The sequence below is a fragment of the Ranitomeya imitator genome, chromosome 3 (assembly GCF_032444005.1).
Source record: "Ranitomeya imitator isolate aRanImi1 chromosome 3, aRanImi1.pri, whole genome shotgun sequence".
In the NCBI taxonomy this organism is placed as follows: domain Eukaryota; kingdom Metazoa; phylum Chordata; class Amphibia; order Anura; family Dendrobatidae; genus Ranitomeya; species Ranitomeya imitator.
The window spans coordinates 550,672,086-550,686,597 of NC_091284.1; the positions used below are offsets into that span (position 1 = coordinate 550,672,086).

The 14,512-nt window shown below is 42.2% G+C and overlaps 1 protein-coding gene across 3 annotated transcripts in view; it reads left to right on the plus strand.

Moving 5' to 3' along the window:
• The window catches only part of TUBGCP3 (tubulin gamma complex component 3), a 129,140-nt gene that overhangs the window by 85,102 nt on the left and 29,526 nt on the right, over positions 1–14,512 (plus strand). For all 3 annotated transcript variants that reach the window (XM_069757903.1, XM_069757905.1, XM_069757904.1), the window contains exons 17-19: positions 8,083–8,218; positions 13,868–13,956; positions 14,048–14,179. In XM_069757903.1, the coding sequence (XP_069614004.1) occupies positions 8,083–8,218; positions 13,868–13,956; positions 14,048–14,179 (357 nt within the window). The remainder of the gene's footprint in view (positions 1–8,082; positions 8,219–13,867; positions 13,957–14,047; positions 14,180–14,512) is intronic.

Below are 14,512 nucleotides of genomic sequence, written 5' to 3' on the forward strand. Positions count from 1 at the left end.
TTGCTATCCTCGCTCTGTCTAGAATATCGGGCCTCACTTTGCTGAATCTATTTCATTCCTACGTTTGTCTTTTCATCTTGCTAACAGTCATTATATGTGGGGGGCTGCCTATTCCTTTGGGGTTTTTCTCTGAGGTAAGTCAGGCTTGTATTTCTATCTTCAGGCTAGTCAGCTCCTCAGGCAGTGCCGAGTTGCATAGGTAGTTGTTAGGCGCAATCCACTGCTGCTTATAGTTGTGTGAGGATAGATCAGGTACTGCAGTCTACAGAGATTCCACGTCTCAGAGCTCGTCCTATTGTTTTTGGTTATTGCCAGATCTCTGTATGTGCGCTGATTACTGCACGCTGTGTTGCCTGATTGCCAGCCATAACAGTACAAGGAGCCCCACCAATGATTCCCAATAGAGGGAAAAAAGAAATCCTGACATCATTTTTTTTTCTTAGCTCTGTCTTCAGTCTTTTTTTTCCCCTAGACATTAGAGTGCTTCAGGACACAGCTGTGGACATGGATATTCAGGCTCTGTGCTCCTCAATGGATAATCTCGTTGTAAGTGTACAAAAGATTCAAGATACTATTGATCAGAAATCGATGCTAGAACCAAGAATTCCGATTCCTGATTTGTTTTTTGGTGACAGAACTAAGTTCCTGAGCTTCAGAAATAATTGTAAGCTATTTTTGGCCTTGAAACCTCATTCTTCTGGTAATCCTATTCAACAGGTTTTGATTATTATTTCTTTTTTGCGCGGCGACCCACAGGACTGGGCGTTTTCTCTTGCACCAGGAGATTCTGCATTGAGTAATGTTGATGCATTTTTCCTGGCGCTCGGATTGCTTTACGATGAGCCTAATTCAGTGGATCAGGCTGAGAAAAATCTGCTGGCTTTATGCCAGGGTCAGGATGATGTAGAAGTATATTGTCAGAAATTTAGGAAATGGTCAGTACTCACTCTGTGGAATGAATCTGCACTAGCGGCTTTGTTCAGAAAGGGTCTCTCTGAAGCTCTTAAGGATGTAATGGTGGGATTTCCTATGCCTGCTGGTTTGAATGAGTCTATGTCCTTGGCCATTCAGATCGGTCGTCGCTTGCGCGAGCGTAAATCTGTGCACCATCTGGCGGTACTGCCTGAGAGTAAACCTGAGCCTATGCAGTGCGACAGGACTATGACTAAAGTAGAACGGCAAGAACACAGACGTCTGAACAGACTGTGTTTCTATTGTGGTGATTCTACTCATGTTATTTCTAATTGTCCTAAACGCACTAGGCGGTTCGATAGCTCTGCCGTTATTGGTACTGTACAGTCCAAATTCCTTTTGTCCATTACCTTAATGTGCTCTTTGTCATTGTATTCTGTCATGGCGTTTGTGGATTCAGGCGCTGCCCTGAATCTGATGGATTTGGATTATGCTAAACGTTGTGGATTTTTCTTGGAGCCTTTGCGGTGTCCTATTCCGTTGAGAGGAATTGATGCTACACCTTTGGCCAAGAATAAGCCTCAGTACTGGGCCCAGCTGACCATGTGCATGGCTCCTGCACATCAGGAAGTTATTCGCTTTCTGGTACTGCATAATTTGCATGATGTGGTCGTGTTGGGGTTGCCATGGCTACAAACCCATAATCCAGTATTGGATTGGAACTCTATGTCGGTAACCAGCTGGGGTTGTCAGGGAGTACATGGTGATGTTCCATTTTTGTCTATTTCGTCATCCATTCCTTCTGACATCCCAGAGTTCTTGTCGGACTTTCAGGATGTATTTGAAGAGTCCAAGTCTGATGCCCTACCTCCGCATAGGAATTGTGATTGTGCTATCGATTTGATTCCTGGTAGTAAATTCCCTAAGGGTCGTTTATTTAATTTGTCCGTACCTGAACACACCGCTATGCGCAGTTATGTGAAGGAGTCCCTGGAGAAGGGACATATTCGCCCATCGTCGTCACCATTGGGAGCAGGGTTCTTTTTTGTAGCCAAGAAGGATGGTTCGCTAAGACCGTGTATTGATTACCGCCTTCTTAATAAGATCACTGTTAAGTTTCAGTATCCCTTGCCATTGATTTCTGACTTGTTTGCTCGGATTAAGGGGGCTAGTTGGTTTACTAAGATTGATCTTCGTGGTGCGTATAATCTGGTGAGAATCAGGCAGGGAGATGAATGGAAAACGGCATTTAATACGCCCGAGGGTCATTTTGAGTATCTGGTGATGCCGTTCGGACTTGCCAATGCTCCATCTGTTTTTCAGTCTTTTATGCATGACATTTTCCGTGAGTATCTGGATAAATTCTTGATTGTTTACTTGGATGACATTTTGATCTTCTCAGATGATTGGGAGTCTCATGTGAAGCAAGTCAGAATGGTTTTCCAGGTACTGCGTGCTAATTCCTTGTTCGTGAAGGGATCAAAGTGTCTCTTCGGTGTGCAGAAAGTTTCATTTTTGGGGTTCATCTTTTCCCCTTCTACTATCGAGATGGATCCGGTTAAGGTTCAGGCCATCCAGGATTGGACTCAGCCGACATCTCTAAAAAGTCTGCAGAAATTCCTGGGCTTTGCTAATTTTTATCGTCGCTTCATCTGTAATTTTTCTAGCATTGCCAGACCATTGACCGATTTGACCAAGAAGGGTGCTGATTTGGTTAATTGGTCTTCTGCTGCCGTGGAAGCTTTTCAGGAGTTGAAGCGTCGTTTTTGCTGTGCCCCTGTGTTGTGTCAACCTGATGTTTCTCTTCCGTTCCAGGTCGAGGTTGATGCTTCTGAGATTGGTGCAGGGGCGGTTTTGTCACAGAGAGGTTCTGGTTGCTCAGTGTTCAAACCATGTGCTTTCTTTTCCAGGAAATTTTCTGCTGCTGAGCGTAATTATGATGTGGGCAACCGAGAGTTGCTGGCCATGAAGTGGGCATTCGAGGAGTGGCGTCATTGGCTTGAGGGTGCTAAGCATCGCGTGGTGGTATTGACTGATCATAAGAACTTGACTTATCTCGAGTCTGCCAAGCGCTTGAATCCTAGACAGGCCCGTTGGTCGTTATTTTTTGCTCGTTTTGATTTTGTGATTTCATACCTTCCGGGCTCTAAAAATGTGAAGGCGGATGCTCTGTCTAGGAGTTTTGTGCCCGACTCTCCGGGTTTATCTGAGCCGGCGAGTATCCTCAAGGAAGGAGTCATTGTGTCTGCCATCTCCCCTGATTTGCGGAGAGTGTTGCAGAAATTTCAGGCTAATAAACCTGATCGTTGTCCGGCCGAGAAACTGTTCGTCCCTGATAGGTGGACTAGTAAAGTTATCTCTGAACTTCATTGTTCGGTGCTGGCCGGTCATCCAGGAATCTTTGGTACCAGGGAGTTGGTTGCTAGATCCTTCTGGTGGCCATCTCTGTCACGGGATGTGCGTGCTTTTGTGCAGTCCTGTGGAATTTGTGCTAGGGCTAAGCCCTGCTGTTCACGTGCCAGTGGGTTGCTTTTGCCCTTGCCGGTCCCGAAGAGGCCTTGGACACATATTTCGATGGATTTCATTTCTGACCTTCCCGTTTCTCAAAAAATGTCGGTCATTTGGGTGGTCTGTGATCGCTTTTCTAAAATGGTCCATCTGGTGCCCTTGGTTAAATTGCCTTCCTCCTCTGATTTGGTGCCTTTGTTCTTCCAGCATGTGGTTCGTTTACATGGCATTCCTGAGAATATTGTTTCTGACAGAGGTTCCCAGTTTGTCTCGAGGTTCTGGCGAGCCTTTTGTGGTAGGATGGGCATTGACCTATCTTTCTCCTCGGCCTTCCATCCTCAGACTAATGGCCAGACCGAACGAACCAATCAGACCTTGGAAACATATCTGAGATGTTTTGTTTCCGCTGACCAGGATGATTGGGTGTCATTTTTGCCGTTGGCTGAGTTCGCCCTTAATAATCGGGCCAGCTCGGCTACCTTGGTCTCTCCATTTTTCTGCAATTCTGGGTTCCATCCTCGTTTCTCTTCAGGACAGGTTGAGTCTTCGGACTGTCCTGGTGTGGATTCTGTGGTGGACAGGTTGCAGCAGATCTGGACTCAGGTAGTGGACAATTTGACCTTGTCCCAGGAGAAGGCTCAGCTTTTCGCTAATCGCAGACGCCGTGTGGGACCCCGACTTCGTGTTGGGGATTTGGTTTGGTTATCTTCTCGTCATATTCCTATGAAGGTTTCCTCTCCTAAATTTAAACCTCGTTTTATTGGTCCGTATAGGATTTCTGAGATTCTCAATCCGGTGTCTTTTCGTCTGACCCTCCCAGACTCCTTTTCCATACATAATGTATTCCATAGGTCGTTGTTGAGGAGATACGTGGCACCTATGGTTCCATCTGTGGAGCCTCCTGCCCCTGTTTTGGTGGAGGGGGAATTGGAGTATATTGTGGAGAAGATTTTTGATTCTCGTGTCTCTAGACGGAAACTCCAGTATCTGGTCAAATGGAAGGGTTATGCTCAGGAAGATAATTCCTGGGTTTTTGCCTCTGATGTCCATGCCCCAGATCTTGTTCGTGCCTTTCATGTGGCTCATCCTGGTCGGCCTGGGGGTTCTGGTGAGGGTTCGGTGACCCCTCCTCAAGGGGGGGTACTGTTGTGAATTCTGTGGCTGAGTTCACTTCTGTGGTCACAAGTGGTATTGCAGTCTCTGGGCTTCCTCCCTCAGGTGTTTTGGTGAGCTCGTTGGCTGCCTTGCTATTTAGCTCCACCTGAGTCTGTCTTCCTTGCTCCTTGTCAATGTTCCAGTGTTGGATCTGAGCTACTGCATCTTTCCTTGGGCCTGCTGCTCTGCTAGATAAGTGCTTCTAGTTTGTTTTCTGTTTTTTTCTGTCCAGCTTGCTATTGTCTTTTGCTGGAAGCTCTGAGAAGCAGAGGGGTGCACCGCCGTGCTGTTAGTTCGGCACGGTGGGTCTTTTTGCCCCTTTGCGTGGTTTTCGTTTTAGGGTTTTTTGTAGACTGCATAGTTCTCTTTGCTATCCTCGCTCTGTCTAGAATATCGGGCCTCACTTTGCTGAATCTATTTCATTCCTACGTTTGTCTTTTCATCTTGCTAACAGTCATTATATGTGGGGGGCTGCCTATTCCTTTGGGGTTTTTCTCTGAGGTAAGTCAGGCTTGTATTTCTATCTTCAGGCTAGTCAGCTCCTCAGGCAGTGCCGAGTTGCATAGGTAGTTGTTAGGCGCAATCCACTGCTGCTTATAATTGTGTGAGGATAGATCAGGTACTGCAGTCTACAGAGATTCCACGTCTCAGAGCTCGTCCTATTGTTTTTGGTTATTGCCAGATCTCTGTATGTGCGCTGATTACTGCACGCTGTGTTGCCTGATTGCCAGCCATAACAGTTTTCCACTGTTTAGGCACTTCAGGGTCTCTGCAGATGCGACATGGCTTCCACTATCCTATCCAATTTTGCGCTCCAAAAGTCAAAAGCTCCTTCCCTTCCATGTGCCCAAACAGTAGGTTTCCACCACATATTGGGTATTTGTGTACTTAGGAGAGAATGCACAAAGAATTTCTATGTTCCATTTTCACTTGTTACCCTCTTGAAAATTGTTTAATTTTCACATCTCAACATTATAAAATTCTGTGAAGCATCTGTGGGTTCAAAGTGCTCACCATACCTCTAAATAAATTCCTCAAAGAGTGTAGTTCACAAAATTGGGTCACTTGTGGGAGGTTTAGATATAAACGCAAACATGATACAATATCTATTCCAGCCAATTTTCTGCTCGAAAAGTCAAATGGCACTCCTTCCCTTCCAAGCTTTGCCGTGTACCCAAACAGTAGTTTTCCAACACATATTGGCTATCGGTGTACTCAGGAAAAATTGTACAACATATTGGGCTGTCCATTTTCTCCTGTTACCCTTGAGAAGGTGAAAAATTGGGGGCTAAAGCAACATTTTTATGGGAAAAAGTAAAATTGTAATTTTCCTTCCAAGTTGCTTTAATTTCTGTGAAGCACCTGATGGGTTAATAAACTTATTGCATGTAGTTTTGAGCACTCTGAGGGGTGCAGTTTTTAAAATGGTGTCACGTTTGGCTATTTTCTGTCACATAGGCCCCCCAAAGTCACTTCTAATGGGAGGTGGTTCCTAAGAAAAAATTGGTTTCGTAAATGTTGTTGATCAAATTTTAACCCTTCTAACTTTGTAACAAAAAAAAAATTGTGTTTGAAAAATGATGCAGATGTAAAGTAAACATATGGTGAATGTTATTTATCATCTATTTTGTGTGATATAAACATCTGGTTATAAAAAATATTTTCGAAAATTGCGACCTTTATTCATTTTTTTTGCCAAAATGCCAGTATTTTCACAAGTAAATGCAAAAAATATCAAAATAAATTTACCACTAAGATAAAGGACAATGTGTCACGAAAAATCTCAGAATCACTGGAATAATTTGAAGCATTCCAGAGTTATCACCATATAAAGTGACACTGGTCAGAATTGTAAAATTTGGCTTGGTCAAGAAGGTGAAAACTTGGAGGTTGAAGGGGGTCAATCAGTTTGATATGGCAGCATTGCAAAATTAAATAGGAAACTATTATGCATTTTAGATCTCTTTTTTTGTGCATGTCGAAAATGGGCATTAATGACAAATGGACTCCCATAAGAATGAAAACCATTGTCTCTCCCCTTCACCCCTCAACTCTTAGCCTACGGAGAAGTGACTAGATGAATCCTAAGTGAGCAGTGCATAATCTATCATCTTTTACTTTATGGTGGTCATGGCTAATTCCCATTACATATTCCCAATAGATAATGGAGATAATGTGATGGGTACAGTAGAAAATCTTGAATTGTCCAGATGAGTAAACTCACAATATTTTATGAATGTTTACACGAGACGTTACATAGAGAGAAATTTCATTCTTCGACTTTATTTTTCCGTGTACAATATGGAACATCTGATTAAAGCCATCACTTGGCATCTGTGAGTGCTCCAGCTACAATCTGACTATATTTCTAAATTTGTAATCTGCAGATCATTGCCTTTTATATAAACCATTTCTTATATATTTAATAATTCATTTGTTCCCTTTCAGATTTAAGCATGTCCTTAATGAAATAGTTCATTCATTGTGTTCCATTATTCATAGACTATCAACTAATTTGAAATAATTTGCCAGGCACTGTAAAATGTATTTAAGTACTATCATATTTGTACTATTTAAAATAAAATATGATGAAGGATTCATTAGATTTGATTAGAAAATAGCTGGTTTATTGTTCAGAAGCGTTTTATCACATAGAACGGGTATTTTCCTTAATGAGCGCATTATATCGCTTTGTTCAGGGAGCAAGTGGGATCTTTTTACTTGAGAATGTTTGTACTGAGGTCTGATCTAATTTGTATGCACTTTTAAGGAGAGCCTGCTCAATGTGTCTGTGGTGAAATAAATTGTGTATTTGTGACCATAGTCACCATATGTATATTTCTTGGTACATGCATAACTGTATAATTGAATCCGTTTTTGACATTTTGTAGTTGTTAAATTTGATATCAAGGTTGATCATTTCTTCCCTTCAAGCCCCCATACACATTGCACTTAATTTGGCTGAACCCAGCAATTTCCATGGGATCATCTGGCACTAATTAGCACGGTGGCCTACTGACGCTACCCCGGTAGATGACAGAGGAGAGAAGGATCGCCGTTAGATTTCCAGTGGCTTACACTTTTGTTCTTGAGATGATAAGCAGCCGCCAGAGCAGAAGACAATACAGAAATACTCCACCCACTTTTTTTGTTATTGGGGTTGGGGGGAGATAGTGGTTGGCCTAGTGATCAATTGGCCAGTAGCGCGCGCGCGCGCGCGCGCGCGTCTCTGTCCTTTAAACCGCTGCCCAACTACCAGCAGATCACCACATTTTTCAGGTTTATATATATATTTTTTTCCTGGCAGTGTAGCTATATAGGCCAATTACCTTTATTCATTTTTGTCACAATCTGTAGAGTCCTACACTTAACATTTTTCAGCCATGCCTGAATTTGGTAACTGTTCATTTTTTTTTTCTCTTCGAAAATTTTTTTTTTTAATAACTCTTCTCTTTGGCAAATTGGTCATTATTCCTTTTTTCCCCTTCTTTTTATATGTAAATTGAGGTATTTACCAGAGAATGCATGAGTCATTATCTCCGCGTGTTCAACTTTCTGTGGCGTGCAAAAAGAATGGAATACATCCTAACGGACATTTGGAAAGGGCATATGTGCAATGCAAAATTACTGAAAAGTCTGCCAGGTATGTTTACAGCCTTTACTTTTATTTTTAATCTAGAATTGTTTTTTGTTTCTATTTCACAGACCATAACATCATTGTAGCTGACATATAAAACACAGTTTAGGCATAAATATTTGTTATATTTTTACCCACATTCAGTGTGCTTGTGTGGATTAGAATATGTCATAATACCGTATATACTCGAGTATAAGCCGACCCCCCTAATTTTGCCACAAAAAACTGGGAAAACTTATTGACTCGAGTATAAGCCTAGGGTAGAAAATGCAGCATTTACCGGTGAATTTCAAAAATAAAAATAGATGCTCCATACCGTTCATTATTGCCCCATAGATGCTCCATATACAACTGTGCTATATAGAATGCTCTGCACCTTTGATTATGGCCCCATAGATGCTCCTTATAATGCTGTGCCATATATGCTCTGCACCTTTGATTATGGCCCCATAAATGCTCCTTATAATGCTGTGCCATATATGCTCTGCACCTTTGATTATGGCCCCATTGATGCTCCTTATAATGCTGTGCCATATATGCTCTGCACCTTTGATTATGGCCCCATAGATGCTCCTTATAATGCTGTGCCATATATGCTCTGCACCTTTATGGCCCCATAGGTGCTCCTTATAATGCTGTGCCCCTTATATGCTCTGCACCTTTATGGCCCCATAGGTGCTCCTTAGAATGCTGTGCCCCTTATATGCTCTGCACCTTTATGGCCCCATAGGTGCTCCTTATAATGCTGTGCCCCTTATATGCTCTGCACCTTTATGGCCCCATAGGTGCTCCTTATAATGCTGTGCCCCTTATATGCTCTGCACCTTTATGGCCCCATAGGTGCTCCTTAGAATGCTGTGCCCCTTATATGCTCTGCACCATTATGGCCCCATAGGTGCTCCTTATAATGCTGTGCCCCTTATATGCTCTGCACCTTTATGGCCCCATAGGTGCTCCTTATAATGCTGTGCCCCATATATGCTCTGCACCTTTATGGCCCCATAGGTGCTCCTTATAATGCTGTGCCCCTTATATGCTCTGCACCTTTATGGCCCCATAGATGCTCCTTATAATGCTGTGCCCCATATATGCTCTGCACCTTTATGGCCCCATAGATGCTCCTTATAATGCTGTGCCCCATATATGCTCTGCACCTTTATGGCCCCATAGATGCTCCTTAGAATGCTGTGCCCCATATATGCTCTGCACCTTTCATTATGGCCCCATAGGTGCTCCTTAGAATGCTGCCCCATATATGCTCTGCACCTTTCATTATGGCCCCATAGGTGCTCCTTATAATGCTGTGCCCCATATATGCTCTGCACCTTTCATTATGGCCCCATAGGTGCTCCTTAGAATGCTGCTGGTGCTGCCATAAAAAAAAAAAAAAATCACATACTCACCTCTCTTCTCAGGACGCCGGCGCTTTCAATAATTACCTGCTCCTCGTGCGGCTCCGTCTCCAGCACTGACGCTCAGCAGAGGGCGCGCACTGACTACGTCACAGCGCCCTCTAACCTGAGCGTCACTGCTAGAGGACGCTGCAGACGGAGCCGGAGCGAGGAGCAGGTAATTATAGCGCTGCGCTCCCCTTACCTGCTGCGGCGCGGTCCCTGCAGTCCCTGGCTTCCCCGGCGCTGCAGCTTCTTCCTGTAATTGAGCGGTCACAGTTACCGATCATTTACAGCAATGAATATGCGGCTCCTCCCCTATGGGGGTGGAGCTGCCTATTCATTTCTGTAATGAGCGGTGCCATGTGACCGCTCAGTGCAGGAAGAATCTGCAGCGCCGGAGAAGCCAGGGACTGCAGGGACCGCGCTGGGAGCAGGTAAGTATGACTACACAGCCCCCACTCCCCCTCCCCTGCTGACACCCGGGTATATGACTCGAGTATAAGCCGAGAGGGGGACTTTCAGCCCAAAAAAATGGGCTGAAAATCTCGGCTTATACTCGAGTATATACGGTATATTTTTTAAATATAGATTCTTCAGTTTATATGACTACATGTCTCTTTTTGTTTTTTTTTTCTTGCAGTAAAATCCTTATATTTTGAATTATTGTACTTCACTTGTAGTCAGCCTGTCACTGAACCTCTTTTTGCTTATCTAGACAACTTGCCTAAATTTGTTAATTATTTCTGATGGAATTCGCAGACCTCGCTAACAAATTGTTAATCAAATTTCTTATGGATGAGTGACACCATAAAGGACTTTTTTAGTTGCGTAAAAACGTCTGTACCTATATTTAAAAACAGGTTTTTAGGGTTGTCCCGTTTCACGATAAGGTCAGTTACCCTCCAGGGCTTCATTTCTGCAACTGCTCCAGACAATCATTGAGCTTAGTCAATGTAAAGCCACCTTCACGCTTCAAACATTCACTTTTCGAGCATAGACTGCGATGTCTTGGCCAGTTGCCGGCCTCCTGATCCTGATTTATAGACATATATTAGGCTGTGGTAAGGTGATCTACGCTCCATACTCAGAGCATGGATGTCTGATGAGTGAAATTGGCGTTTTAGACTCTCTACATACATAATTAGGGTGCTACTTTTAAAATACTGTACATGGAATCAAAGTCAATTGACAAAAAGACAGTACATGCAGAAAATAAAAGCATTTTGGCCCGAATCCATTAATATAATTAAATGACTACAGTATTTATTGGAAGCAAAAAAAACAACAATTTTAGAGAAAACATAGTTTGAAAAGCCAGCCATAAGGACAGACCTCACAAGTATGGCTGACTTCTCTCCACCCCAGTTTATTGACGGTCTCGCCCAAATCAGCTGAAGTGGGACAGGGGAAAGGCGGCCTGGGACTGTCCTGGACTAGTCAACTGGCCTCCTTTAGTCCAATAGCAATTGTAAACTGCAGTCACTCTATAGGCTCCAATTCATACTGACAGTCTCTTGGGTAGCATGAAATGAGTGACATGTCCCTTTAAACAAGACATAGCCTCACCAGTTTAAGCATATTAACCTGACCACATCATGGAATAGTGGCTTCAAAACCGAATTAAATGGTTTTTTTTTTTTTTTTTTTAATCTCTGCTCTCCTCCTCAAAATGTATTAGCTTGTAAATTTTGCACTATAATATATGTTAAGTAAAAAAAAAAAGACATCCTCACAATAGCTTAGAGACAAGTTTTCAGTGTGAGACATGTAATGACAGAAAGACCGCTCTCCTTAGTGATCTCACTGCAGATTGTGTGTGATTACAGCAGGAGGTGCTGGACTAGAGCAGAGGTGAATGTGATCACATGTACCTTCTAGTTTTCATTTCATGGCTGTCAGTGTGGGGGGGCAGTACATAGCGGAGCTTTGTCTTGTGAAAAACACTCGTGACACTTGTAATCACACACTGCTCTGCAGTGAGGTCAGTGCGTAGACTATCTGTTATTACAAGGCTCACACAGGACAATGCTTGTCCTAAGGTATTGTAGAGGTATATTCATTTTTCCCTTTATTACATCCTGCTTATGATCGGTCAGAGTCATCTGGGGAAGAAATGCTCGCCTCCAGGGGGAAAAACAAAAAAAAAACGTTGTGAGAAACATTTCTACCAATGCATAGGATTTGTTGAATCCTTTTCGTTGGTATGTTGTTCATATTTTCTCTTAAAAACAATTAAAGCTTTAATTTGAGAAAATAAATGTTCTTCAGCTTTGCAGCCACTATTCCATGATTTGGCCAGTTTAACATGCTGAAACTGGTGGCAGGTCCTCTACACCAAGTCCAAATGTGGATATTGTCAAATATGTAGATATGAACCAGTATACATTCACACTCCAAGGAAGAAAAGAAAGATCCCCAAACCACCAAACGCTTTCCTGTGAGACAATTCAGTGCATACCTGTATATGTTCTATTATGATGATATGCTGCAAATAGACATTAGAATCTACATAGATGTAGACAGGTATGAAAAAGTATGGTGAGATTGCTAAATCATGTTCACACAAGAAATGAAAATCTGGAAGTTACCCTTGTAGATCAAAATATATTGTCCATGGAAAAATAGGAGAATAGCCCCATGTTGCATCACCACACGACACCTAACTTCCTCAAGGGGGTCCTGTGGAAACAGACAAAGAACTGTTTAGTGATGAGCGAACATGCTCGGATATCTTGTTATCCAATCATGCTAGGGTATTATCCGAGTATCTTGGGCATGCTTAAATAATATGTTTGAGTCACTGTGGCTGTATGTTTTGCTGCTGTTAGACAAACAGGCAATCCCTGCATGCGTTGCGACTCTGACAGCCACGAGCCATGCAGACACTAGACTAACATATTATTTGAGCACGCCCAAGATACTTGGGTAACATCCGGGCATACTCGGGTAACACGTTTTCCAAGCACGTTCACGCAGCCCTACTGTTGAGTTGGTTTAATTGTATTAACATTCAGTGTAGGTCAATGCTAACTTATCAATTAACCCCTTCCTGACATTGGACGTATGTTCTAATAGCCAAGGTGTTCCTACAAATGGACCAAACGGTATCAATGTGCAGGCACAGGGACTATGTGCCCAGAACGATTACGGCAGGAGCTCCTCCAATATCAGCCAGGATCGGTGCCAGCTAGATCTTAATAGCGACCACAGCATGTAAATGTTTAGCAACCTCTATAGAAGTGGAACCTGTCGTCGTAATCCTGCCTGTGGCAATTGAAAATCCTTCTATAAAAAAAAAAAAAAAAAAGCAGGAAGTACGCGTCTAGAATAGCCCAAGTGGCCAATACGGAAATGAAAAGATCTTATTTATATATATCTTTTTAAAGGAAATCTGTCAGTAGGATCGATCCTCCGAAGCCATCTATATAGGCATGTAGGTAATAGAAAGATGAATAAAATGATAGACTGATATGCGCAATTTCATGTCTTATTTCACATTTTTCTTGTATGCAAATGATCTCTTCCAGGCCATGGAGAGGACACTAATTTCCCTGAAAATCTGCCTCCAGAGCTTATTTTACTTGAAGGGGGAGTTATCCGTATGAGACAAGTAACTAGCACAGCACAGGAGACCTGAACTTTGCCTTCTTGCAAAAACATGTTTTGCAGCTCTCTGAGCTCTGCTGAATTGTAAGCTGAGAGGAACATGCAGATGTGTCAGGTATAATCACACACAGCTCTGTAGTGAGAGCAGAGAGTGGCCATTACACATCACACTCCCCCTACATCTAAAATAATCTCTGGAGGCAGATTCTCAAGGAGATCAGTGCGGACCTGTAGCCTGGAACAGCTCATTTGCATATAAGAAAAATGTGGATTTCTGTGGAATAAGACATTTGATGGCAGAAAAGGTATCCTTTTATTCAGCATCCTATGACCTACATGCCCCCATATAGATGGCTTAAGAGGGTTGATCCAACTGACAGATTCCCTTTTAATACAGATTTTAATATGAAAAATATTGTCAACAGTTTTTACAAAATACATTTAACAGAAAAAGCTGATTTAAACAATAAGTAATTTTTTGATGCTACATTTCCTTTATTTCTTATTTTAGCTGTGGGCAGTCTTGGCCCCTAATTAACCCCTTTGTTTTGTTAAGTGACACTGTTTAGAAAAGTTGTCTTTTTAATACGCTATGACGCTTCGGTTTTTCTCCGAAGTGATTAGTCCTGTTTCTCATTATTCATTTCCATTACAGAGCTGTCTGGGGTGCTTCATCAGTGTCACGTCCTGGCTTCAGAAATGGTTCATTTCATTCATCAGATGCAGTATTACATCACATTTGAGGTACATAATTGTTTATCTCCAGGCTTAGTTTATTTATTAGTTGCATTTTTTCTTCTAAATAAAGGTGTGATTGTCCTTTTGGTTTCCTTAGGTTCTGGAATGTTCTTGGGATGAGTTGTGGAATAAAGTACAGCAAGCGCAGGACTTGGATCACATCATTGCTGCTCACGAGGTTTTCTTAGATACCATCATATCTCGCTGCCTTCTAGACGGTGAATCCAGGGTAAACTGTTTTGCAGTAATGCTTTCCTGTTACATATAAAAATGGAAATCCTAGCGGTTCTGTAAGATTCTCATTGTGATTATTGCATACCTTTAGATTTTAAGCCTTCCCCTGTGCTGCAAACTGTTGTGCTTTTATCCTACCCTTTTCTCAAGCACCATGATTTCTTAACTTTTTTTTTTTTTTTTTTTTACATCTACATAGCCATTTGTTTTGTTTTTTTCTATTTTATGGGACAAATAATTATTTTGAATTACACCATTTTACAATTTAGTGTACTGGAAAATAGGATAAAATTTCAAGTGCAGTGGAAAAAAATGCAATTCCTCCATT